Source organism: Cnephaeus nilssonii (assembly GCF_951640355.1).
Source record: "Cnephaeus nilssonii genome assembly, chromosome: 19".
Taxonomy (NCBI): domain Eukaryota; kingdom Metazoa; phylum Chordata; class Mammalia; order Chiroptera; family Vespertilionidae; genus Cnephaeus; species Cnephaeus nilssonii.
This window is the reverse complement of record NC_137090.1, coordinates 41139736-41163193: the sequence shown is the minus strand read 5'-3', so window position 1 is coordinate 41163193 and position 23458 is coordinate 41139736. Positions and strand designations below refer to the sequence as shown.

General features: G+C 55.3%; 2 protein-coding genes across 2 annotated transcripts in view; both read left to right on the top strand.

The window, feature by feature from the left end:
- PIK3R6 (phosphoinositide-3-kinase regulatory subunit 6) overlaps positions 1-17206 on the top strand; it is a 29489-nt gene extending 12283 nt beyond the window's left edge. Inside the window, exons 8-19 of the mRNA XM_079799105.1 lie at positions 85-250; positions 1411-1497; positions 2616-3030; positions 3128-3206; positions 3962-4084; positions 7142-7252; positions 8810-8900; positions 9097-9167; positions 9563-9653; positions 11850-11965; positions 16056-16168; positions 16680-17206. Coding sequence (XP_079655231.1) covers positions 85-250; positions 1411-1497; positions 2616-3030; positions 3128-3206; positions 3962-4084; positions 7142-7252; positions 8810-8900; positions 9097-9167; positions 9563-9653; positions 11850-11965; positions 16056-16168; positions 16680-16836 — 1620 coding nt within the window. The 3' untranslated portion in view covers positions 16837-17206. The remainder of the gene's footprint in view (positions 1-84; positions 251-1410; positions 1498-2615; positions 3031-3127; positions 3207-3961; positions 4085-7141; positions 7253-8809; positions 8901-9096; positions 9168-9562; positions 9654-11849; positions 11966-16055; positions 16169-16679) is intronic.
- A 1584-nt stretch (positions 17207-18790) lies between these two features.
- MFSD6L (major facilitator superfamily domain containing 6 like) lies at positions 18791-23206 on the top strand. The gene has a single exon (XM_079798850.1). It carries the CDS (start codon positions 18905-18907, stop codon positions 20687-20689), a length of 1785 nt encoding a protein of 594 aa, XP_079654976.1. The 5' UTR covers positions 18791-18904; the 3' UTR covers positions 20690-23206.
- The last annotated feature ends 252 nt before the right edge of the window (positions 23207-23458 follow it).

The following is a 23458-nucleotide window of genomic DNA, read 5'->3' as shown; positions in this document are numbered from 1 at the left end:
GTCCATGCACCTGCGGACTTGGCGTCGAGCTGGGGTGGGTGGGTGCTGGGCCGGGATCCAGGCTCTGACACCGCCCCTCGACAGGCCAGCCCCCGCCGCGCCCTGGAGCGCCATTTCCACGCGGTGGTGGCAGCGGTGGAGCAGATGGCCAGCGAGCCCAGCGCCACCCGGGAGGGGCACCTGGACAGGCTGGAGGAGATTTACTGCTCGCTGCTGGGGCCGACGGCGGCCGCCAGGGGGCGCTGCGGCGGTAAGCGGCGGGAGCTCTCCTGGGGTACCACCTGCTAACTCTGCAGTAACTCTGCATGGACAGGGTGAGACCAGGTCTGGCCACCCCCAGCACCCAGCCACGTCCAGCACCTGCCTCCTACCTTGCCTTGTCCTGCACATCTTACTGACCAGCCAGCGCCCCTGTGGAGCCCCTGCATGGGACAGTGGTTTTGAGCACAGGGTCCTGGCTCAGAGCATGCACTCTGACGCTGGCATACCTGGCCTCAAATTCTGACTCCGAGACTCACTGTGTGGCCTAGGGCCAGTTACTTAACCTCTCTGTGCCACTGGCTCCTCCTCTGTAAAGTGAGGATACGAATACTACCTGTGGCCCATGCAGGATCTGGTGAGGCGATGGCAAGGTGTGCCAGGGCGGAAAACAGCGCCTGGCAGTCGTAGGTATTCTGTGGGCATTGGCTGCTCTCCACTAAGGAAGCCTGCAGCCTCGATAGGGTGGGAACCACGCTATGTAGAAATCAAATCCTAAGGCTACGTGTGAGGATTTCCTTGTTAGGCGCAGCCAGTAAGGTCTGCTGGGAGGGAATGACGACCGGGGTGGAGTGGTCAGGAAGGCTTCGGAAGGAGGAGGAGAGGAGGGCCCAGCCCCGTCCCTCCCCTGGACTGCAGGGGTCCTGCTGACCTTAGTACTTGGCTCCTGCGCTCTCTTTAGCGTCACCGCCCGGAGCAAACATTAATTGAGTGCCTTCTGTGTGCAAGCTCCTGGGAGAGACGCTGAGAAACACAGCAGCCTTTCCCCTTCTCTGGATGAAGGCAGGGCGCCTACTAACAATGGGGGAGGCAGCGGCTGCACATGGGGCTGGTGGAGGGACCAGCCATAGGAGCAAAGGTTGGGGAAGACCCTGTGAGCTGATTTGTGAAGGTCCTAAAGGCTGAGCTAGGAAGTTTGCAGGAAACGGAGCTTCTGAGAACCCTTGGGCCGGAGGGACTGCTGCCGTGTTAGGCCTGGTGAGCTGACGGTGGCAGAGAGGGAGAGGCCGTGACCAGAGCGGGGGTGGGAGGGCGAGGGTCTCTGCCACCCCCTTCTAGGCCCCACACAGGAGCTGGGGGTGGGGTGGGAGGGCAGAGGAGAATCCCACAATCTTCTCCTCCGTGGTCTCCACAGCCTGCTCCTTCCTTCAGGTGACCCCCTCCCAGCCCAGCCCGCAAGCATCCCCCTGCCCAGCCCGCACATCACGTTCCAGCTGTGGACGGATGAGGAGCAGCTCTGTGAGTCACGCCTTTGACCTCCTTCGAGGCAGCTGGCTGGGAACAGTGGCATATGTGTGTGTCTGTGCATCTGTGTTTGTGTGTCTGTGTGTACATGTGTCTCTGTGTTTGTGTCTGTGTATGTATCTGCATGTGCTTGTATGTGTATCTATTGTGTCTCTGTGTTCTGTGTGACTGTATCTTTGTATCTATTATGTGTGTCTGTGTGTCTGTCTTTGAGTGTGCATCTGTCTAGGTGTATCTGTGTGTGTCTGTGTGTCCGTGTGTACATCCGTTGTGTGTCTGGGTGTGTGCGGAGTTGCTCTGCACATCTGAAGGAAGAAGGCGTTTTCCTTATGTCAGAATAGCTTAGTGCGTTAGCCACTGGCCTCGCATTGTCTAGAAGGTGCCACGTGCTCATGATGATGCCAACAGACAATGCAGGTCCCCATGAAGGAGGCAGTCCCAAGAGAAGTCATGGCTCCCGGAGCTGAAGGGGCTGCCAGAAGGACCCGCTCACCCAGCACGTCCCCTCCACACCGGCGTCCCCTCCCGGTGCCCCTGGCCCTTGTCAAGGGAGCAGGGAAGACAAAGGCACAGGCTGCAGGGAGCAGAGCTGGACTAGTGAGCGGGGTCAGGTCCTGGCACTTCCGTTCACAAGCTGGGTCACCCTAGAGTCTAGACAGACCCCGTTTTCTCCCTGGGCCTGTTTCCTTGTGGGAAATTAAATGAACATACTCAGCCCCCAGGGCCATGTCTGGAGGTCAGGAAAGCCTGGAGATCTTCCCCCAGCCGCTGGTCTGTTCTCTGTGTCTCGGGGGAAGCTTCGGGAAGTGGGAGGGCGGGAGGATGCTAATGAGCGATGGTGACAGAGAGGGTCTAGAGTGATTCCTTGATGCTGATTCCTTAACTGCAGGCTTCTCCAAGCCTTTAGCTGCTGAGGAATGGAACTCAACAAGAGGGGGCAGGCCAGGGGGGTGGGGGGCTGGGTCTGTTGGCCACAGAACCTCTGCTCCTTCGTGGCGCATCTTGTGGGGCTGCTGCTCAGTGAAGCAGCGTTTGGGAAACATGAACCCCGACCTTGCCAGGGTGAGGCCCTGCCAGCTCACACGCCCTCCACCTTGTTGTCCACGTCGCAGGGAAGGAGCTGGTGCTCTTCCTGCGCCTGGGCTCCCAGCGGCGCCTCAGCGCGGACTTGGAGGCCTTGGACCTGCAGGGCCTCCTGCCCGACCGCGAGCTGGCCCGCATGTCCGTGCTGTCCACCGACAGCGGCATCGAGCGGGACCTTCCTTCGGGCGCTGACGAGCTGCCCGCACCCAGCAGCCCCGAGACGGAGCGCGCCGGGCTGCAGCGCAAAGGGGGCGTGAAGAAGCGCACGTGGCCCCCCGACATCAGCCGCTGGGACGGGCCCCCCGGGCTTCACCGGAGGACAGGCCGGCCCGGGGAGGATGGAGAACTGCTGCCCGGCGTCGCCCGGCTGCACACGGCCCGGGTGCTGGTGCTGGGGGACGACAGGATGCTGGGGCGCCTGGCCAGGGCCTACCACAGCCTCAGGTGGGGCCCAGCGGGGGGCTGGGGGCGGGGGATTCTGGGGGCACGGGGGGGGGGGGGCCTGTGCTGAAACCCCGTGTGCTCTGTTGCCCCTTGCCAGGAAGCGAGAGACCCAGACGTTCTGCTTGTCACCCAGACTCAGCCTGCAGCTCTACTACATCCCTGTGCTGACTCCTGAGGTGACAGGGGGTGAGGGAGGGGGTGGGAAGAAGGTGGAGGGGTGTCAGGAGCAGGGGTCTGGGTCAGGGGCTGGGCAGGACACACTGCAGCCTGCCACCCCGGCTCCAGGAACTGGGGTCACCCTTCCTCTGGAGGCGGAGCTGGGAGAGACCCTAGAGGTCTTTCCAGAAGCCACGGACATGGCCCTGGGGCTGAGTGTGGCCAGCGGGACGTTCTCTCACAGGGGCAGGCGGCCTGCCCATCTCTGGTTTTCGTTTTGCTTTTCTAATGGAATTAATAGCAAGCTTCTCCTCAAACAGGGACACACACACACATGCACATGCATATGTGCACACACGCGTGTGCACACACACACACACACACACACATATACACACACCACTTCCTGGGAACTGCAGGCAGCGGAAGCCCATTGGCCTGCTGGGGGAGAGGAAGCCCCACTCGAGGGTTCTCATTCCTGTTGCCCACTCCGCTGCTTTTTGGGAAGATTAAGTTCAATGCAACACTCGCCTCCCTCCTGTTAAGGCTGATGGTCATTTCGCAATGTCCCTGGAGAGTGGCCCTCAGAGCGGGCGTTCCCGCTTCATCCGAGATAGAACAGCGCCGTCGACGGTGCAGAAACGGCCCCAAGAGGCTAAGGGATTGGACCACATTCCCAAAGCCGGTTTGCCTAGGACGGTACCTGGGGACCCTGCGGCCAGGAAGAGCCGGCCGAGACAGGCCTGACGGGTCGGCCTCATCCCTGTGTCCTCAGAAGCGTGCATCATCCCGGCACTTGGAGCTCGGAGAGCTGGCGGCGTTCCTGGGCCGGGCGGACCCCTGGTACGAGAGCACCGTCAACACCCTGTGCCCGGCCATCCAGAAGCTGGCAGAGATGGTAGGGGCGGGGAGGGCAGCAGGGTGGAGGGAGGCGAGAGGGGGCCATTTCCCATATGACTCTTGACCCTTGACCTAAAGAGTCAGTCCAGGGGATCCATGGTTGGAGGAGGCAGGAGAGCAATACAGGAGCGAACCCTAACCAGCAAGTGGTTGGGATTTACTCAGAACACGTACCAGGCCCCGCAGTCCTCCTTATCCACGGGGTCTACGCCTGCCGATTCACCCAACCCCGGATGGAAAACACTCAGGAAGAACAAGTTACACTGTTGCTCATGTGTGCTAGGCCTACAGTTGCCTCTGAACTAAACACATACGCATTCTTTTTTCTTGTCATTATTCCCCAGATAACACAGTATGACAGCTATGTACACAGCATTCACATTGTGTTAGGTATTAGAAGGAATCTAGAGCTGATCTAAAGTACACGGGAGGGTGTGAGTAGATGCTGCTCTCCACAGGGGTCCTGGAAGCAATCCCCGTGGTTACTGACTGTGCTTTGGACAAAACCACGGTGGAAACGATGAAGGAGCGCATCCTTGCCTAAGTGTGTAGGCCAATTACACTCCTTCTCTTGTGAGTTTCCTGTGATGCTTTGTCTGTGACTATAATAGCGAATGGTTCCAGGGTCCGTCCGTGTGCCCGGCACTGTTCTGAGCACTTAACGCAGGGCATCCCTACCAAGTAGACACTCCTGTTGGCAGGTGCTATTGTCTCCACATCCCCATTTTACAGATCAAGCAGCTGAGGCACAGCGAGATGAGGTAATTTGCCCAAAGGTACCGAATGAGTGGCAGAGTCCCACATGGAATCAAGCAGATTGATGCCAGAGCACATTCTCTTACACAAACCGCAGCGCCACCCCCACCTTCGGCCGATAGTGGGAAGAAGCTAGTCTCTTACTGACTTGCAAAGGCCTTGACATATTAAGAGAATCTTATCCTTTTTGCGATCATATGTGTTGCAGACATTTTATTCCACTTTATTATTTGCCTATCAATTATGTCAATAGAGCTTTTGATCTTCAAAAGTTCAATACGTTTATGTAGACATACGTAGCACTTTTATGTTTTGAAAGGACTTCTCTACTGATTAAATTGTATCCAAGATTAAATAAATTTTCACTGGTAATTTACCCTAATACTTTTAACATCTCCACTTTTACATTTAAATAACCTATCTGCAATTAATTTCAGTGTTTAGTGTGGAGTATGTAATTTTCTTTTTTCCAAATGGTTAGCAGTTTTCCTAAGCTATTTATTGCATAAACCATCTTGCTCCATCCATCTGAAATGCCACTCTCATCATTTACTAAATTCTAACATATGCTTGAGTTTATTTCTGGATACCTGTTCTTTCTCATTGACCTATTCAGTTCTGTACAAATTAGCACTTTTGTATTTTAATAGCTGTCAGGGTAAGCTTACCCCATTACTCTTCTTTTTCAAAACTTTTCAGAATGTGCTTATTTATGTTTGGTTTCAGAATTTTGTTTTCATCTTTAAAAAATGTTTTATTGATTTTCTTTAGAGGGAGAGGGACACAGAGAGAGAAATATTGATGTGTGAACAAAACATCACTCAGCTGCCTCCTGCATGCTCCCTGACTGGGAATCCAACCTGCAACCTTTTGGTGTACAGGGCCAGACATCCAACCAACTGAGCCACACCGGCCGGGGCTTTATTTTATTTTTAATTCCCTTGGGACATTGGTTGGAGTTTGAAGGAGAATTAGCATCTTTAGCTTATTAAGTCACCTTCTCTGAGACCAAAGTATAACTCTAATTATTAAGGTCTTCTTGTATATCCCTCATGATAGTTGTGCAGTTCTCAGCATACAGATTTGACCCATTTCTTGCTTAATTTATACTCACGTTTAATAGTTTTTCCTTGCAAGTGAGGATGGTATTTTTCTCCCATTGTTTTTGGATGGTGTTACTGCTAGTATAAAAGGGACTTACTGATTTTTACGTATTTATTTTCAAACTTGCCACTTCATTGAGATCTCCATTTTGCTTTAGTGCCTGATTGGGGTGCCTTCTTATATCTTTTATTTGAATAAAGATGTTGGGGGGGAGGCATGTTTTCTGAATTATTGCTTATCTAAAAATTGTCTGCGTATACATGAAAGACTATTTAGCTAAGTATTAAAATACCTTTTCCTCAAAACTATGTACCTTTATTGGTAGTGTTTCCCCCTGCCAGGACACATATGAGATTTTAGTTTTCCCCTGCTGTCCTTCTCCTTATAATTAACAATTTGTATGACCCTTACACTTACTCCAAAAGCAGTTTCTACATGAAGAGACTGGATACAGTGTGAGGAATGCAGCATGATTAGAATAAGGTCATAGTTCTTCAGCATAACCTTTTTGAAGGGAACAGTATTCAATAGGTCAGATGTGAGAATCAGAGGAGATCTTATAGGAGCATACATAGATGGGTTAGGTAAACTCTGAGTTTATTTTCAACTCTGATGCTATCAGATTCTATGTAGACATTCTGTTCTGTTTACCTAAAACACCAAATTATTATGCTTTAGAATTATATGGGGCTCGGGGGGGGGGGGGGGGTCTTTAGGACATTGCACTAGTCCCTTCCCAATAATATGTAAAAAGTAGTTGGTTTATTAATATATTCAGCTACTACCAGAACTGAAGGAGACATCACCTTCTGGTTCAACTTCTCACGCCCAAGGGTAGTGAGTAGCTAATCCAAACCTAGAACCCAGTCCAGACTCTTTCGTGATTAGTTATATTCTCAGGCATCTTGTTAACCCCAAGCACCCAGCACAATGCTTTGCATGTAGAGGTACCAAGTATGTCTTGGTGCAATTACAGTGAATCCGAGTCCCTGGGGACGTGGGGTTCTGCACAGGCATATTTTGACTAGAGTGGAAACCGGGTGGTAGGAAAGGCTTGGACTGTGCTGAAGGACCAGCTGGGTTAGTGCATCACAGAGGATAGGTGGGGGTTGTGGGGTTTCTCTATTAAGAAAGTGGCACCTCCCACAGTAGCATGGAAGGAGGTCGTTGAAAACATTCTCTGTCTCCCTCACAGCCTCCCTCCCTGGACACATCCCAGACTGTAGACCCCTTCATCCTGGATGTCATCACCTACTATGTCCGCATGGGCACTCAGCCCATCTACTTCCAGCTCTACACAGTCAAGGTAAGCTTTCCACCTGGGGCAGCCTGCTGGGCCCCAGACCCCCACCCCTGAGTGCCTGGCTCAGGGGAAACACAGGTTACCGGGGTGCACGTCATAAACCCACCCAGAGACCCTGGGCTGTTCATTTTACCTTCTTACTGGATTTCTCCCTGGACTTCTGTGAGCGCCTGCAGGCTAGTTTCCAATGGCCACCTCTGCCTCTAGCTTCTTGTGGAAGTCCTTCTAGCTTATACTCTGTTTCCTGGGGGAGATCTTTTCTTCATTGCCTCCTTGATCTTGACCTAAATAAAGGATTTAGGACTTTCCCTTGGTTTTCAAAATGCAAACCAAAACAACACAAAAGAGACAAATGGGGGAAAAACTCTCCGAGGTCCCTGGTACAGGGAGTAAACATCGCAGCGATGCAAACATTGAAAGATTCGGTAGCTGCCACTGCCCTCAGCCGGAGCCCCCCCCACTCCCCCCCGCCCCGGACAGAGATGATTTTCCCGACTTGCTGAGTGAGGGGGGGCACACCCCTGGAGAACCACGAGGCATCTCAGGAGGGGACTGTTAGAACTTACAGCGTTCGGCCTCCTGCCGGTGACTTTGGAGAAGGCTCCAAAAAATCTGACTTTGCTCTGGATCGAATGCTGTCAGGAAGCAGGAATGATTCTACGACTGGGCATCTCAGTCGTTTTAACTGTTACTCTTTGGCGCTAAGAAACAGCAGCCGCTCGCTATTTGCTGGGAGGGGCGGGGCAGGGCTGTGGCCTGCACAGTCTTCCCATTTTTGCCTGTGTTCAGACGTGACAGTGGCCCATCACAGTCACAGAGGGGCCTCGCCTAACTATGTTGGAGTCTGTGAAATGGTTTATGGTCAACAGAACACGGAGACCTCGCTGTGAGAGCCAGGCCAGCTCCTGGCCTCTTGCGGACACTTTTTTTCTCTCTCCGTCCCTGTTCTTTTGAGAATCCTGTGGCTACTCTTCCCTGTTGTTCCAACATCCTCCCTCTTGCCGCTCCCCTCTGCTCTGTCCCTCTTCCCTCAGGAACCACTCCTACCCCCTAGTTTCCTCGGGGTCTCACTGGGAGCAAATCAGCTCTCACTAGCCCTTGGCTCCTGCAGCCCCGGCTTCTCTGTGCACATCGAGGACTGTCAGGTCCTCCTTTCTGGCCCTCACCCTTTCATCCTCCCCTACCAGGCTCTACAAGAGACTTTATTACCCTCCCCCGTGTGAATTGTGTCCCCCGCTCCTGCCACCCACATTAGTGGTGGTTTCAGTAGTTTGGGTTCCAATCGTACTTTCCTCCACTGTTTATAAATCTATGATTGGCTGTACATATGATATGTGTGTAGGTAGATGGACAGAGTCAGATCCAGGTCATCACTGGATGCCACTCAGAATCCAGCATCGGCAGGAGGGGCGGGGGGACTCTGACAGCTTCTATACACTCTCCCAGCCACCCACATCCTCAGGCTCCGGGGTTGCAGGGGGAGCTGCCTATGGCAGGGAGCCAGCCTTCTCCACCTCCTTCCCCTTCCCTCTTACCACCCCCCACCCCCCATCTCTCCAGATCTTCTTCGGTGACCTGAGCCAAGACTCCGCAGAGGACATTTTTCTCACTGAGCTGAAGGTGAAGATCCAAGACTCCAAACTCCCCAAAGGTGATGCTCCCCTTTTCCAAAGCTCACCCTGACTCAGCCTCCCCAAGCCCCATTTCCCCACCTGTTTTGGCTGAATACTGAGGTGACCTTGGGTCCCTCCAAGCTTGCAGCCTGGCCCCCCTGAGGCTCAGGGAGGTGGGGAAGCTGGGGTCCAGAGAGGACCTCCCACCTTCAGCCTCTTCTCATCTTCCCTCAGATGGTTTCTCCCCCAGGAGGAGAGGCGCGGCTGAGGCCCCAGGGGCTGAGCTCTCCCTGAGCTACCAGAAGGTCAGTGGTGGGTGTGGTCAGGAGGCGCGGCTGGATGGAAGCAGGTGTCAGGAGCACGGGGAGGGAAAACAGAGCCAGAGGTGCCTTCTGCCCTTTTCCGGCCACTGCCCCCCGTGTCCCAGCTTCCAGAGAGTTCGGTAGGAATGTGAGGGTTACCAGTGGCCTCACAGGTGGACAAGGAGGGGACCTGATTTCAGGAACAAGGGGCTGGCCTCTTCCTCGTCCTTTGGGCCTAGAAGACTGCACGTGCCCCGGGGCTGAGGGTGCTCTAAGCCCTTTTCCCGTCCCCCTTATTGGGCATTGATGACACAGATAAAACTCGAGGCAGGGCTGGAAGTGAGACTGTTGATGTGAGGATGTGAGGGCCGCCATCTACGCCTGATCTCCCTCCCCAGGCCCTGCTCAGCCACCGGACCCGAGAGGTTACCATTTCCCTGAGGGCCACCGGGCTGGTCCTGAAGGCCCTTCCAGCCAGTGACACTGAAGGTGAGGAGCTGGGACAGCAGAGCAGAGAGAGGGCGAAGGGACAAGAGGGCGGAGGATAGAGGGTCCCGTGACAGGAGGGGAGGTGAACCAGGGGAGGCCTCCCGCCCCAGCCCTGGGGTCACTGGACGCGGTTGAGCACCTACTCAGGCTGCTGGAGTGAAGCGCAGCCCCCGCCCTCAGAGGCTGAGCAGTGAGCGGGCTGGCTGCTCCCTAGCACTGGGTTGCGCGTCTGAGGCCTGATGAAGGCGGAGGGACCGCAGGAGGGGCTGCAGGGCTAGAGTTTTATTTGGAAATTTTTATTTTGAAGGCTGTTCCATTGGGCAGGGACCCTCCAGGTCACAAAGGGCACTACTAATCCAAAGTATCTACTAATTATAGAATGACAGATATCTATTGATACGAAGATCATTACCTAATTATCTATGTCTGAAATCGAGATCATAGAAGACACCAGTTTATGGCATATAATTATATGCATAGGTTATAAATGTGAGCTGTTCCTGTGAGCGCCCTGGCCTCTGGAATAACGGAAAGGCTGGTGATGTGGATTTCTAACCACCACACACATTGCTCAGAGGCCAGGTTATGTTCTCTGTCAAACATATCCATTCCTGTAAGCATAGTAACCCGATGGCTTAGGCATTATTCCTATTAGCAACTTTTTACTGGAGAGGAAACTGAAGAAAATGAAATAACTTGCCCAAGGCCACACCTCACACAAGAGCCCGTGTTCCTCACTCTGTTCCTCGCACTTCCTCTGCAACCTCCAAATCTCAGCAGGCCAGGCGTCCAGGCTGTGAGCCACAGATGCTTATAGAAGGTTGTTCCAGAGCAAACAGTTCACCAGGCAGAAATGTATCTTGCTCACTGCTCTACCCCCAGTGCCTAGCACACATCCTGGCACATAGTAGGTACTCAGTAAACATTTACTGAATAAAAGAAATGCTACTTTCCACCCAAACATTTGTTTTAAAAAGAATGAATGAATCTGGAATGTTCCAGAATAAACACAGACTGAAAATACACATTAGCCAGCCTGGAAGCCTATGAGGAGTATGCCTCGCTCCCTCCTCTCCTGTGCGGCTTTACTAGCTCTCTAGTTATGACATCTGTCCTGTAAAGCATTTGTGTTTATCTATGGGCATCATCGCTCCTAAATTGTCTTGGCATCTGTCACAAAGAGGACACTCAAGAAATAATTTGTTGCTTTGATCACTTCCTGATAAAATGGCTTCCAGGCGGGTTGAATTTGTGGATGACACGAAGCTCTGTCACAGCCAGACATTCCTGGTGTATCGGACACGAGACATCCTTTACTTGTAGATCCTTAACGCCCACCGTGAAGGGGGCGTGTGACTTTGGCAATAGCTCTAACCAAGAGGTGAGGTGGGGGGAGTCTAGAGCACTGATTCTAGGATCAGAAGGGCGGGCTTCGGAGCCAGCTTGGTCACTTACCGCTGCGTGACCTGGGCGAGTTACTTGTGACCGCTCTACCCGTTTTCTCACTTCTAAAATGGAGCTAAGGTACTAGTTTATGTGCATGTAGTGAATGATAATCTTAACTTCTTGTTAACTTTGTATTTCTTCTCTCTCCTTCACAAGACTCACACTGCCCACCCCCACTCTAGCTTATGCCTCCTCCAAGTCTTCCATCACAAAACCCTGTCAGGACTGAGACCAGACCCGCCTCAGGCATAGACATGAGAACCCTCCTTAGCAGGGAGAAGGGGAGCCTGGGAGCAGTCACACATGACCTGGACACGTCAGACACCATTCCGACGCCCAGGGAAGGCTCTCAGGCTGCCGGGAGTGCTGCGCTCCTCCCCCTCCGTGGTGCCTCGTTGCACACACATCCTGGGCTAGGTTCCTTCCCAGGAGCCGCGAGGAAGCTCAACAGAACTTTCTCCCATTGGAAAAGGGTGCCGAGGGCATGAAGAAAGGGATCTGGTTGGCTGCTATGCCTGAGGATGCGGAAACTTGTGGATTCTCCAGGGGAGGGAAATGGATAATAGAATCAGGAAGGAACAGAAACGTGGCTGGGACCAAGGTGGAGTCAGGAAGGGGCTAAGCAGAATGTGGGAGAAGGTTCATGTGGGGAGAGGGAGTCTTCTTAGGACCTAGAATCTCAAACTGTACTACTTCCCTGAAGGCCCATTCATCGCTGCCCGTCCCCCCGCCCCATCTCATTCCTTCCCCTTTCAAGTCCCACCCACTTTCCCCCAAAATGTTTCTCCCTTACAGACCACACATGCCTGAGTGTTAACGTGACGGAAGTTGTCAAGTCGTCCAACTTGGCGGGAAGGTCCTTCTCTGTAAGTCCTGGGTACAACGGGAACTGGGGATGTTCAAATAGGGCAGGTGGTGGGAGCGCAGGGGGATGGGTGTTCAGAGGGAGGACTTGTGAGCCTTTCTGAGCCTTTGCTATGGAAATGGGTCTTCCTATCAGAAAGAATCTGCTTTCCAATCAGTCGGTTTGAACTATTGAGCATGAACTGGCATAAATAAGGCATTATGAGAGTGAAGGCCTTGTCCCCCACCTGCTGGCTCTCTGAAGACCTAAGACATACGGAGGTAACTACAAAATAGGCATTCTGGCATCTCCTGTACTGCACAACTGCCAGACTCCTAAACACTGTAGGTCCAGCTAGGTGACCTTTGACCAAATCAAACCAGCTCTTTCAACCTCATTGCCCTTTGCCCTTATCCATACTTCTTGATATGGATTCCCTATTGATACAGACTCACCCATCTTCTCCCTACCTGATGGCCTCTCCGGGCTTCACTTCCCTACTTAGCTGGGCCTTGGATCCCATGATTACACTGAACCATGTTCTTAGATACCCTCAACTACCAGGCAGATCCTCACTTTGGATCCACCCCTTAGGCCCACCTTCCGCACCTCTGCCCCAGAGACCTTTCCAAACAGAACTTGGACACATCACTTCATGCTCAAAACCCTCTGCCATTTCCCATTCTCCATGGCAAAAGGGCAGAAACTCTTCCGTGTGGCATAGCTTGCTCCTCTTCCTCTCCATCCACGACTCTGGCCACCCTGCAGGCCCTTGACACCAGGGTTCTTAAAGTGTCCAGCAGCCACGCCCCTGGGCCTTGCTCCTGTGCTGTGCTTGGCCGGAAACCCCATTCCTCCCTTCCCCTTCTCCATCTTCCTTTTGTAATTCCCATTTCTTCTTTTATATGAAACTCAGGTGTCAACTCCCCCTGGTGATCCGTCCCGATCTCTTCCCTTCCCTCCACGTCCTCCTCCCACCCCACCCTCCACTCCCCAGTGAGGGAGGTGCCCCACCCCTGCGCCCCCGGAAAGCCTCAGGGACGCAGCCATAGAAGCACTTACACCACCACAGGTGACGGCCTTTGTGTGTCCATGGACCGTGAGCTCCTACACGCAGGCCCTTGTCTGAGCGCTCCCTGCTCTCGCCGGCACTCAGCGTGCTGTCTGGCCACTCCAGGTGCTTGCTGGGTCAGCTGGTCCATCCTTCACCCCTACAAGCTCTCATCCCGAACAGCTCACTCTTCCTGAGGCAGCCCCTCCACTGTAGGAGAGCTCTGATTGGCTAAGAGGTCTGCTGTGCTGAGCTGGAGTCTTCCTTCCCAGGGACAGCTCTGTGTTTAATCTGTCAGCTCCGAGGTGGACCCATGTACCCGCATGTATTTCCTCTTTGAAGTCAGTGTCTTACGATGCTTTCTGCTTTTAATGGCCTCTTTAAACAACCTGGTTGTAGGCTTTTCGCATTTTACTCCTGCACCGACCTCCTCGGGGAAACTCCGGTCACTGCGCTTTCCTCTTGGAGCCGGTACACGTGCATGTTCTGTACAAATGGGTCAGATGATGAACACTAGGCCACAGGGGAAGTTCACGGTCAGCAGAGTGAAGGTGTTCCAGGTTCTGAGAACAGCAGGGCTCGGGCATCGAGGCTTGGTGAGTTTAAGGGGCCGCAATGACACTATTGAGGCTGGATTGGAACTTTGATTTAGGAAATTAGTGGAGAATGGTAACATTTGGGCGTTGGGGTGTAGAAGGCAGGAAACAACTGGCAGCCTTTTGCTCATCCCCTCATGAGCTCAGACTGGCAGCCTTTGCAAATCCTGCATCGGGTCCTCTCCACTGACCTCCACGGCCACATTTGTAGATTGACAGCCAAGACTCCTGCGACCCTCACAGGCCAAAGCCGGCAGGTTGGGTGTGTCTAGGGGTGCAGACCCCCAAGGGAAAAGGAAGGCAGCTGCCTGCATGCAGGCACGTGGGAAAGGCCCCAAGACCGCCTCTGGTTATCTACGGGGCAGGGCCACGGTGGCCGAGGTCCTGCGGGCAGACACTGAGCGCAGCCCTGCAGTGGCCACAGTCAGTCCCTGCAAACCTCTGCCTTCCCCTCTGTGGGAACCTCACCGGCTGGGTCATGTCAGGTGGGCCATCACCCATGTCATACTGAATGCCCGTGGCTTTCCCCCAGCCCCCAGCTCACCAGGACCCCAGCCTCCCTGCTGTCTGTCCAGGTCTTTCTGGAAGGTCTTGGATGACATCTGAGTGCCCATAATCACCAGCTGGCCGTCTGGTCCATTTCCACTAGGGTCCACCGCCTCTCCCCCAGCCCCCGGGCCACACCTGCCCGCCATGACCGAGAGCGCTAGGGCATCTAAGCTGCCGCAGGCTCTGTTGCATCGCAGGGGAAAGCCCCTCTCCCTTTGTGCTACCCTCTGTCTTAGAAAGATTTGGGTGCATCTTGTGTTTCCCCACAGCCCCCCTGCTCAGACTCACAAAGCCCTTCTGTTCTTGGAGCCGGAATACCCTCACTCTGGCTGACCAGGAACTTCCCCTGTGGCCCAGTCTATAGAGTGATGGAAGAAGGGGGCCGGGGCCAGGAGGCAGGCTGAGGAGTGAAAGAACCCACCGTGGGTTTGTTCCCTTCTCCTCTGACGGCGGAGGCCATCATTTATGCCAGCTCCTTCTTGAAAAATTATCATCAATAAACAGCTTGTTATGTCCCAGGTGCTTAACATATGCTGTCTTTTCATCTCCACAACCGACCTACAAAGTGGCTGCTATTATTACCACATTGTTCCTAAACAGGGGAGAAACTAAAGCACAAAGAGATTGAGAAATATGTGCAAGGTCACACAGCTAATACGGGGCAGAGCCAGGATGAGAACCCGGGCGTCTGGCTGTAGAGTCTGGGCTTTGACCCTCCTCCCGCGAGACTCTTGCACACTCTGCCCATAGATTTCTGGCTGGCCTACCCCTGCCCCCAAAACTGCAGCAGAGATGCCAGGACATGCTTGACTCCCCATCCTCCCACCCCCGTGTAGGCTGCTGCTGGTGCCTCTGCTCTATGACAATGCAGAGGTAGGTGAGCTCAGTGGTTCCCAGCCAGGCCTACAATGGGGAGCTTATTTTAAAATGCTCATGCCTGGCCCTGGCTGGGAGGCTCAGTTGGTTGGAGCATCATCTGGTACACCAACGGGTTTCAGGTTCAATCCCCAGTCAGGGCACATACATCTCTCTCTGTCTCTCTCTCTAACACAAAATCATGCCTGGCTGGACTCCAGACCATTTAAGTCAGAATCTCTAATTTTATGTTTTGAAAGATGATTCTTACGAGCAGCCAGGGCTGAGAACACTTGGACCGGTGTCCCAGGCTCTAGCACTCCAGTGTTCTGTGGTGAGGAGTCACCCAAAGCTGCACGTGGGTTGGGCCAGTGACTGGAAAGGCCTTCTGAAGTCCCACCTGCAGCCAGGCAGCTCCAACTCCCTGCTGGGGGGAGAGGTTCTCTCCGAGAGGCCCCCTGAGGCGGGAGGTCAGAGAGATGCTTTCCTTTGGCCCTGGGTACTTCCTAGAGAAGCCACGTAGGGCTTTGGGGCACGGAAGGCTGAACACCTTGGCCCAGGTTCCTTGTGCAGAGGGTGGATTCCTTCCGCCCATATCTGGCCCCCAGACAATTCCAGGATACAAAGCAATAAGGCCTGATCTCAGTCCTGGGGGGTAGGTGGCCTCTTTCTAGACGCCCTGTCTCTGTCCCAGGTAAATAATTTTGTATGTAATCCAACATGGAACTGGGGGGTCAGGACATAGAAAATTCCACCCATCGCTAGTCTGTCATATGGGAGCGCTCAGGCCACCTCATAGCCTGGCAGGCACCGGCCACGGCAGCCCGGGCTGTGTTCTGAATTAAGGATGGCAGGTTGGGAGAAGGACTGCAGAAACCCGAGGCCCGCGGGGCCCAGAGCGGCCTGGAAGCGATTTCTGCAGGACTGCCACTGCCGAGTCACTTGCAGGAAGAGAGCCGGGACCCGTGCGCTGGACTGAAGAAACACACCCGTGTTCGGGAGGAGACGTTGGCAGGGCCGCCTGCCACAGAGGTGATGCCGGAGCTGTCTCTTTGTTGCAGACAGTGACAAACACCTTCCGTGCGGCCAACGTGCAGATCCAGAGCCAGGACCAGAGGCTGCTGACACTGTGGCTGGACAAGGACAATCGGCGCACTTTCAGGGATGTGGTCAGGTGAGGCTGGGCCCGCCACCTCTTGGGCTGCGTGCCCCACCGGGCAAACCTAGCAGAAGCCAGCCCCTCCCATCTCCCGCCTCCAGCCTTGCCAGAGGCAGATCCTGAGGCCGGGCAGGGGTTCCTGGTGGGTGTGAACTTGGGCCGCTGCCCTGTGACTTGAATCCAGGAAGAAGGGCAAATGCACGGCTCACCCCGAGTAGCCGAGATTCCCATGAACCTGCAGCTGCAGCCCTCCTGATCCCAAGCCCGGTCCTGGCACTGCCCCCTGCAGCACAAGCTGCCCTGCTGGGCCCAGTTCCTGTGACCCTGGTTGGGTAAGGAAGGCAGACACAGTGACCCATCCAGGCATGCTCTCCTCTCCCAGTGTGTGCCCTCGGCCCAGGGGGCTCTTTCTTGTCCTGATGCTTCCTCCTCCCTCTATGGGGCCCCCTCCTTGATACCCTTTAAAATCGCTGGCAGATTTGACCCCTGAGATCGGTCTCCTGAGCAAGTCTCTCTCCACTCACAGATTCGAGGTGGCCCCCTGCCCAGAGCCATGTTCCGGGGTCCAGAAGTCCAAGGCGCTCTGGCTCAGCTCACACCAGCAGAAGGAGATGGAAAGGACCAAAGCCAAGCCCAAGCCCCTTCTCATGCCCATCAACACGTTCTCCGGCGTCGTCCAGTGAGCCTGAAGGGGCAGTGGACGCGCTGAGTCTGAGAGCTGCTGGCCCACGAGGAAGGACACACTACCCACCAGTCCAAATGCTCGCACCAATGGCCAGAGCAAGGCCAGGCTGCCCTGGACTGGCCCCAGCTAGGAGCCAGCGAGTGCCTGGAGCACAAGGAGGCTGGCCGTGAGGTTGATGGAGCCCACAATGAAGGCCCAAGGACGTCCGGGCAAAGCTGCGCACACACAAGCCCAGCTCCTTGCACAGCTGCCCGCTCCTTCCCATTCCCGCCTCTCCCACTCAAGCTTCCAGCCAGCCCTTAAGACCACAGTGACAGCTGCTGTTTGGTCAGGGCCCCGTGTCCTGGGGGGAAATGGGAAGTAGACAAAGGCAGCTACACCCCCTCTGCCTCCCGTGTCTGCTCCCTCCCCTCTGCCCACCTCACCCACCCCTGGGCGTCTCTCGGTTGAGAGGAGAGTGTCAGATTCAATAAATGCACACTAACGTGTTTCTGCTCTTATCTAGCACCGGCAGTGTTCATATTTTAATAGGGACTGGGGGCAGGACTACCCTGTGAATCCACTCGGGCCAGGTAGTGTCTCCTGACCACACGTTGACGTAGGGACTCCCAAAACAGAGGTGGGAATGCAGGCTAGTTCCGGAGAAACCAGAGATTAGAGACAGCAAAATGCTGGCTCTTGAGTTCAAAAACTCACAGCCAATGTAACACAGGGAAGGCCAGTGGCCCAGAACCAGTTCCCTCGCCCCCAGGACTAGCTGTGGGTGGGGGAGAGAGGAATACAGAGAACATAAAGGTGAGGCTTGAGCCCAATCCCGTTCAGCTTGCAATGAAAGCAAGTTGTAGACCAAATCCTGCCATGCATACACCGCCACCCCGACTCCCCCCTCCCCCAACCAGATTCGGTGCTGTGAGCAACCCTGTCTCTGGATGTGGCTTGTTAAGTAAATGTTAGCTAACCTCCTCTGGAGTGTGAACTCCCGAGTCGGACATCCTAGGTGTAGATTAGAACGAACCCTTTCCGGGTCTAGATGGATGCCGGGATGGGGTGTGGAGTGCCACTCCAAGACAGCCCTCAGCTGCCAAGCCCTCTCTGGGCGTGGTCCCAACTGAAGAGGATGGTGTCACCCAGCCATGCCCCTGCCAGGGGGCACCCACGTCCAGTGAAGCAGCTCTGAGCCCTGGGGACAAAATAGCTGCCTTCTGGAGCTTTGATTGGACAGGGGTGGGTGACAAACAAGATAACGAGTGATCAAGAGCCCCATCGATCGTGTGCTGGGCAGTACCTGCTGGGGAGAAAAGTAAAGCGGGGAACGCGAGGGTGCGAGTCTGCGAGGGGTGGGGTTGGTATCTCAGTGGGGGTGGCCTCGGGCGGTCCCTGACAGTAACAGGTGGTCCTGGCATTTGAGTAAATCCTGAAGATGAGGAAGGAATTTGACTTCTATATTCACTCTCCGCCTCCCGGATAGTTTCACTCGCCTGAAGCAGTTCAGGGATCAAACTCAGGCTCCTGAGAGACTGAGAGACACGGAACGGAACAGCCGGGGTGGCAGGGGCTCAGCTTGGAGCGCAGCACCTGTACACGCGGCAGGTGCGGGGGAGAGCCAGCAGTGCCCGCCGGCCTAGGAGGACCGGGACGCGGCAGGTGGCAGGTGGCAGGGGCGGGGGAGAGCCAGCAGTGTCCGGCCCAGGAGGACAGGGGTGCGGCAGGCGCTGGGGAGAGCCAGCAGTGCCCGCCGGCCTAGGAGGACCGGGAAGCGGCAGGTGGCAGGTGGCAGGGGCGGGGGAGAGCCAGCAGTGTCCGGCCCAGGAGGACCGGGACGCAGCAGGTGCGGCCGCAGGTGCGCGGGCCCCGCCCCCAGGTGCACCGTCCCTCGGGGCGGGGCCACTTCCGGGCGGGAGGCCGGACATAGGGGGGCGGGGGCGGCCGTTGACCAGGTGACCAGGGCTCAGAGTGAGGCCCGAGGCGGGGTCCGCTCGCACCTCGGGCGCGAGCCTCCCTCCCCGGCCCGCGCCGCCCCGCGCAGCTCCCCCTCCGCAGCCTGGGTCCGACGGCGCCAGGCAGCCATGAGCGCCAACCCCCAATGGGACATCCGCCGGGCGCTGAGAGTGGCCGGGCTCTTCCACTTGGTGTGTGGGGCCCGGGATGCCTCCGTGACCCCGTTCCTGACCCTCTACCTGAGGCAGCTGGGCTTGGCCGCGCCCTGGGTGGGCATCCTGATGGGCAGCAAGCACCTGACCGCAGCCTTCTGGGCTCCCTTCTGCGCCCTCCTGGCCCACAGCCACCGGAGGAGGAGGGTGCTGCTCGCCGGCTCGCTGCTGGGCTCGGTGGGAGCCAGCCTGCTGGTGCTGCTGGTGCCGCCGCTGGACGGAGATCTGGGGCGCCGCTCCTGTCACGCGGGCCCCAGCGTGACCCCCGCAGTCCGGCCAGCGGAGGCGGCGCTGGCTGTGAACTTCACCCTGGCCTCCAAGGAGCCGGGCTCCGGCCTCCCAGCCCAGAGGAGTGCTGGGGTCAGCCACGCCTCCGGCTTCGGAAAAGGACCCGCGGCAGGTGTCCAAGCGCCTCCCAGTCACCTGCCCAGAAAGTCTGTGGGCCCCGTGGAAGGAGCCTGGACCACATCCCAAGTCCTCCATCCTGTCACGTCAGGGAGGGAAGCTACTCCCTGGGCAGGTGCCTTTAAGGGGGTCAGCAGCGCCCTCCCTCTGCTCGCTGGGGGTCCGGCGCTGGGAAGTCCAGCCAATGTGTCCGCCACCCAGGGGAACTCGGGGACCCTGGGCCTGTCCGTGGAAGGGTTGCGGCGGACTTTCATTCCCTGCTTGGCGTCCTTGGTGTTCTGGGAGCTGCTGGCGGCCCCCCTGGAGCAGGTGGCGGACGACAGCCTTTTTGAGTACCTGGATTTTGTGGACGCCACTGACCGGCACGGAAACCTTTGGGTCTGGAAGCTGCTGGGCACGTCGGCGGGCGTGTGCGGCATCGCAGCCTTGGTGGAGCGGCTGGACTGCTCCCTGAAGACCGGCGGGCCCCGGGGGGCGGTGTCCTTCTACGGCTACGCGCTGGTCAGCACCCTGGCTTTGCCGGTGAGCACTGTTTTCCCCGTCCCCATCGGCAGGCGCCGGGAGCCCAGCTACAAAACCAGCAAAGCGCTGTCTCTGGTGGAGGGCGACCCCCGCCTCATCCTCCTGGCCGTCACTGTCTTTCTGACAGGAGCCGTCACCAGCACCATCCAGAACTTTCTGTTCTGGCACATGCAAGACCAGGGCAGCAGCGAGCTGGTGATGGGTGTCTCCGTCGCCCTGGGCTTGCTGGGGGAGATTCTGCTTCACCCGTTCAGAGCCACGCTGCTTAGGAAGCTGTCCAGGCCGGGAACGATAGGGCTGGGGCTGGGCTGCCTCGCGGGGCAGCTGTTGTACTACTCTTTCCTCTGGAGCTGGTGGTCCGTGCTCCCCGTGCAGGCCTTGAGTGCCCTCAGCAGCGGGGCCCTGTGGTGGGCAGTGGGCGCTTCCATAGAGGACCTGGCCACCCCCGGAACAGAGAGACCTCTGAGTGCCATGTTCCGAGGCCACTTCTATGGGGGCGGCGCCAGCCTGGGCAGCTTCGTGGGGGGCTTCGTGGTGCGGCGCTTCAGCCTGCCGGGGCTCTACCAGGCCAGCTGCGTGGTCCTGGGGCTCTGGCTGGCCTTCTTCCTGTCCGTCCAGCCCCGCCTGCCCCAGGAGCAGAAGGTCAGCTACTCGAAGCTGCTGGTCGTGGAGGCAAGTGACACGAGCGACTCCGAGCAGGGGACCGAACGGGACTGGCTTGTGAAGGCCAGTCTGGGAAGGAGCCAAAGGACTGGACAGAGCTCAGCCTGCTGAGGTCAGAGTCCCCGAGTCCTGCCCGGGCTCCACGGGCCTCGGGGGAGAGAAAGCACGTCGATGCGGGAGCCCCACGGGTTCCTGTCCTCGTCTGATTGCGGTTCAATTTTGTAAAAGGTCATGGAGGAAAAAAACATTTGCTAAAAAGCCAAGTTCCCTCTGTGGTCACTGCCTTTTGGGCTATGAGGTTTGCCAGAGCTTTACTAGTACGGATCTGGTGCTGCTGCATCCGGCCGTGGCGGGAGCGCTCAGATCAAACCGGCAGTGCCAGGGTGACCGTGGGGCCTGCAGGATTCCAGCAGCAGAGGGAGCAGCTGGCTTTGATGAGTCTTGTGTATTCCTGTGGGTCCTAAAGGGCATGCGCCTGACCCTATTAAAGCCATGCTTGGGCAGGTGAGAATTGTAATGAAAACCAGAGCTCTCTCCCCCCCCTCCCCCACTGATACACAGGTGCCCACACTCAGACCCAGGTACTTAAGTTTTCAATAAGAGATGATGATGGAAATGTACTATGTCCAGGGGAGAGGGGGTGGGAGTTTATAGGTTTCATTCTTACTCTCAAATGTGAGTGTCACCAGGGATAGAATCCTTAGAACTGCCTTCCATTCTTATGTCAGAGCAAAGGCAATGTCCTTTGGACTCGCATTTTACACACTCCACCCCACCTCTGCTTTGATTAGTGTGCGGCGGCCTCTGTGGGTTCAGATCAGATGCCACAGGTAGTCCACACGGCACCTGTGCCTAATCACTTGGTGGGGTGCTTTTGCAAACCCTCCCCACATCCCAGAAAATGGTCCTTTATTCCAGGGACCAGCCCCCAGAGCCCAATTCTTCTATCTTATAATCAGGTAAGTATAGGATATGGGATTTAGAAGGGGCCTCAAACACAGAAAATGTCTCATAGCTGGGGAAGGGGACACACCCAGAATGTCCAATGGATTACCGTATTTTCCGGCGTATAAGACGACTGGGCATATAGAAGATTTTCCTGGGTTAAAAAGTCATCTTATACGCCAGAAAATACGGTAGTCATGGTTCTAGCAACTTTGTTCTTTTAAAAGTCTTCCTAAGGGTTTAAATAACCAACAAAAAATAACCTCTACCTTAAGTAATTAGGGATTCATTTGTCTTACATAAGAAGTCTAGGGGTAGGCAGTCCAGAGCTAGTACAGCCGCTTCGCGATGCCACCGGGGACCCAAACCTTTTCATCTGTTTGCTTCATCGTCCTCAGCTTATAGGCCTCCCTCCCATATTGTTCACTCACAGCACGGTGGCTGCTGCACCTGCAGGCCTCTCATCCATGCTCCGGGCAGGGAGAAAAGGGCGAAGGGAGCCACAGGATTGAATGCCTACATCAGGAAAACAAAAACTTCCCAGAAATTCATAGCATCCGTCTGCTCACGTGGCCACCCTGAACTGCAAAGGCGTATGGGAGGTGGAGTATTTTCCAGTGGGCACATTTGCACCCCAAGCAAAATCAGGGTCCTGTTAGGAAGAAGGGGGGCTGGCACTGCCTAGCCCAGCGGAGAAGCGGAGCTCACATTCAGGCCTGTCTCGTTCCAAAGCCTGCGTTCTTTCTGCACAGCAAGCCTGCTTCCCATAGACATGCCTTTAGCAATTAGGCCTCCCACAGCATCCCTAGAAATAACGCAAATTTGTTCGCTGCACTTTACAAACAAGAAAATGGAGTCTTGGAAAAGTCACACATTGGGTCACGGGCAAACACACCACCAGAGCCCTGATCTTACCCCAAATTTAGTGTGTTTTCTGCTACGCCAGCAGGTCCACGCCTGCCCGGCCACCCAAGTCGCCTGAGGAGCATATCCAAAAGGACAGGTTCCTAGGCTCCATCAGAATCTCTCAGGTGGGGCCCAGCGTCCCCAAGCGATGCAAACTCCAAGCGAGCCTGTGGCTAACCACGCCCTGCGTGTCTGCCACTCCTTTGCTGAACGCTTCTCAGCCCAAAGTGAAAAGGACAGTAGCTACTGAGAGTTACTCTATGTAGACGCTGTTCTAAACACTTCACAGGTGTAGCTCCTTTAGTCCTACAGCCTCTTAGATGGAAGCCATTATTACCGTATCCAATTTCCAGATGACAAAGCTGACCGCTAAGTAACTGGCTTGAGGACACACAGCTAGTAGGTGGCAGAGTGGGGCTTCTGAGCCAGCCTGGGGCCGAAGCCTGAAACTGTCATCACTGCTCTATGGCCAAGAAATTGGACAAAAGATGGAACATTAAATATTAAGGTTTAAGGCGGCCATCACTTGAAATCTACTGGGTATAGACAGTATTCACTATGTAGACAGAACATACAATAAATACCAAAATACACACATGTGTGTGTCCCTCACATAAACAAGAGGATGAGGAACAAGCGCTGGCTTAAGGAAAGAGTTAAGAGGGTGAGTGTGGTTCAGCAGGAAGAAGAGGAAGAGGAGGAGAAAGAGGAGCACGAGATGGAGGAGGAGGAAGAGCTGAAAGGAAACTGAGTGATATAATAGTTTAAGGATCTAAAAATGAGATGGGAAGGATGCTGAGAAATGTGTGTTTCTGGCTATTTATTATTTGACTAGCCTCTATTTGTAAAGAATTATGCTACTTGTCATGGAAAATACAAGAATGAATAAAATACATAACCCCCTACCCTTAAGATTTTCTGGGAGATTTACTTCTTTTTTTAAAAATATATTTTTATTGGTTTTAGAGAGAGAAAGAGATAGAAACATCAATGATGAGAGAGAATCATTGATCGGCTGTCTCCTGCACG

Excerpts from the sequence above, each read along its gene's own strand:
- MFSD6L (XM_079798850.1), top strand. The coding sequence starts at position 18,905 with ATGAGCGCCAACCCCCAATGGGACATCCGCCGGGCGCTGAGAGTGGCC.